Below are 1317 nucleotides of genomic sequence, written 5' to 3'. Positions count from 1 at the left end.
ATGAATCCTCGGCGTGAAGGCCAACGAGCAATCGAAGCTCAAATGGCTCGAATGTTAGAGACGGCGATGCCCGCAATCCAAGAAGAAATCAACAACGAGGTGGAACGCTATCAAGCTGCTATCCAAGCGTGGAACGAGCAACACGACCGGGTACCGCGTACTCGGATGTATATCCACCGAGACCGTGAACAAGCTGGTTTGCGGCTTTTCATGGATTATTTCTCTGCAGATCCTCGATGGAGTGATCAGATGTTCCGTCGCCGGTTCCGGATGCGGAGGAATGTGTTCTTGCGCATTGTCAACGCAGTTGTGGCTCGTGACGCGTACTTTATGCAAACCTTCGATGCTGTCGGGCGGCAAAGTATATCGACTTTACAGAAATGCACATCCGCCCTCCGCCAACTCGCTTACGGAACAGCTGCAGATATGTTTGATGAGTACCTCCATGTGAGCGAGCATACTGGACGCGCTTGCCTAGCCAAATTCTGTCGGGCAGTGATCGAAGCATTCAAGGACACATACTTGAGAAAGCCAACGTCCGACGATGTTCGCAGATTGGTGCGAATGCACGAGGAGAGGCACGGCTTCCCGGGGATGCTGGGCAGCATCGACTGTATGCACTGGCCGTGGAAGAATTGTCCAATGGCTTGGAGAGAAGCATTCACTAGCGGGCATAAGGGCTCGCATCCAACGATTGTGTTGGAGGCCGTTGCCGACCAACGGTTGTGGATCTGGCATGCCTACTTTGGAGTCGCTGGGTCGAACAACGACCTCAATGTGTTGAACGGGTCTCCATTGTTCAACGACTTGTGTGCCGGGCGAGCGCCTACCGTAGAGTTCACGGCCAACCACCGTCGGTACACTATGGGGTACTATCTGGCAGACGGGATCTACCCTAGATGGCCCGTGTTCGTGAAGACCATCACATGTCCGACTACGGATAGGAGGAAGTTGTTTGCCAAAAAGCAAGAGGCGGCTCGGAAAGATGTGGAGCGCGCATTTGGAGTTCTCCAATCACGTTGGGCTATAGTGAAGGGACCGGCCCGTGGTTGGCACCGTCCGCTAATCGCCGACATCATGTATGCATGTATCATAATGCATAACATGATCGTTGAGGACGAGGGAGACAACGCCACTGACTGGAGCGACGATCCGCTCGTCAGCGCCAGCAGTAGCTACACTGTCACCGATCCGATCGTGCAAGGTGTTCCTCCCGACGTGCGCAATGTCATGGCCCGTTCAGCGGCAATGCGCCAAGAAGATCAACACACACGCCTCCAAGCGGATCTAATTGAAGAAATTTGGAACCGCAATTGA

At 53.8% G+C, this 1317-nt stretch overlaps 1 protein-coding gene across 1 annotated transcript; it reads left to right on the top strand.

The window, feature by feature from the left end:
- Positions 1-1317, top strand: LOC125210119 (protein ALP1-like). The gene has a single exon (XM_048109698.1). The coding sequence runs from the start codon at positions 1-3 to the stop codon at positions 1315-1317; it is 1317 nt and encodes a 438-aa protein (XP_047965655.1).

The sequence above is a fragment of the Salvia hispanica genome, chromosome 3 (genome assembly GCF_023119035.1).
Source record: "Salvia hispanica cultivar TCC Black 2014 chromosome 3, UniMelb_Shisp_WGS_1.0, whole genome shotgun sequence".
NCBI classification, from domain to species: Eukaryota; Viridiplantae; Streptophyta; class Magnoliopsida; order Lamiales; family Lamiaceae; genus Salvia; species Salvia hispanica.
This window is presented reverse-complemented; position numbering and strand designations above follow the sequence as displayed.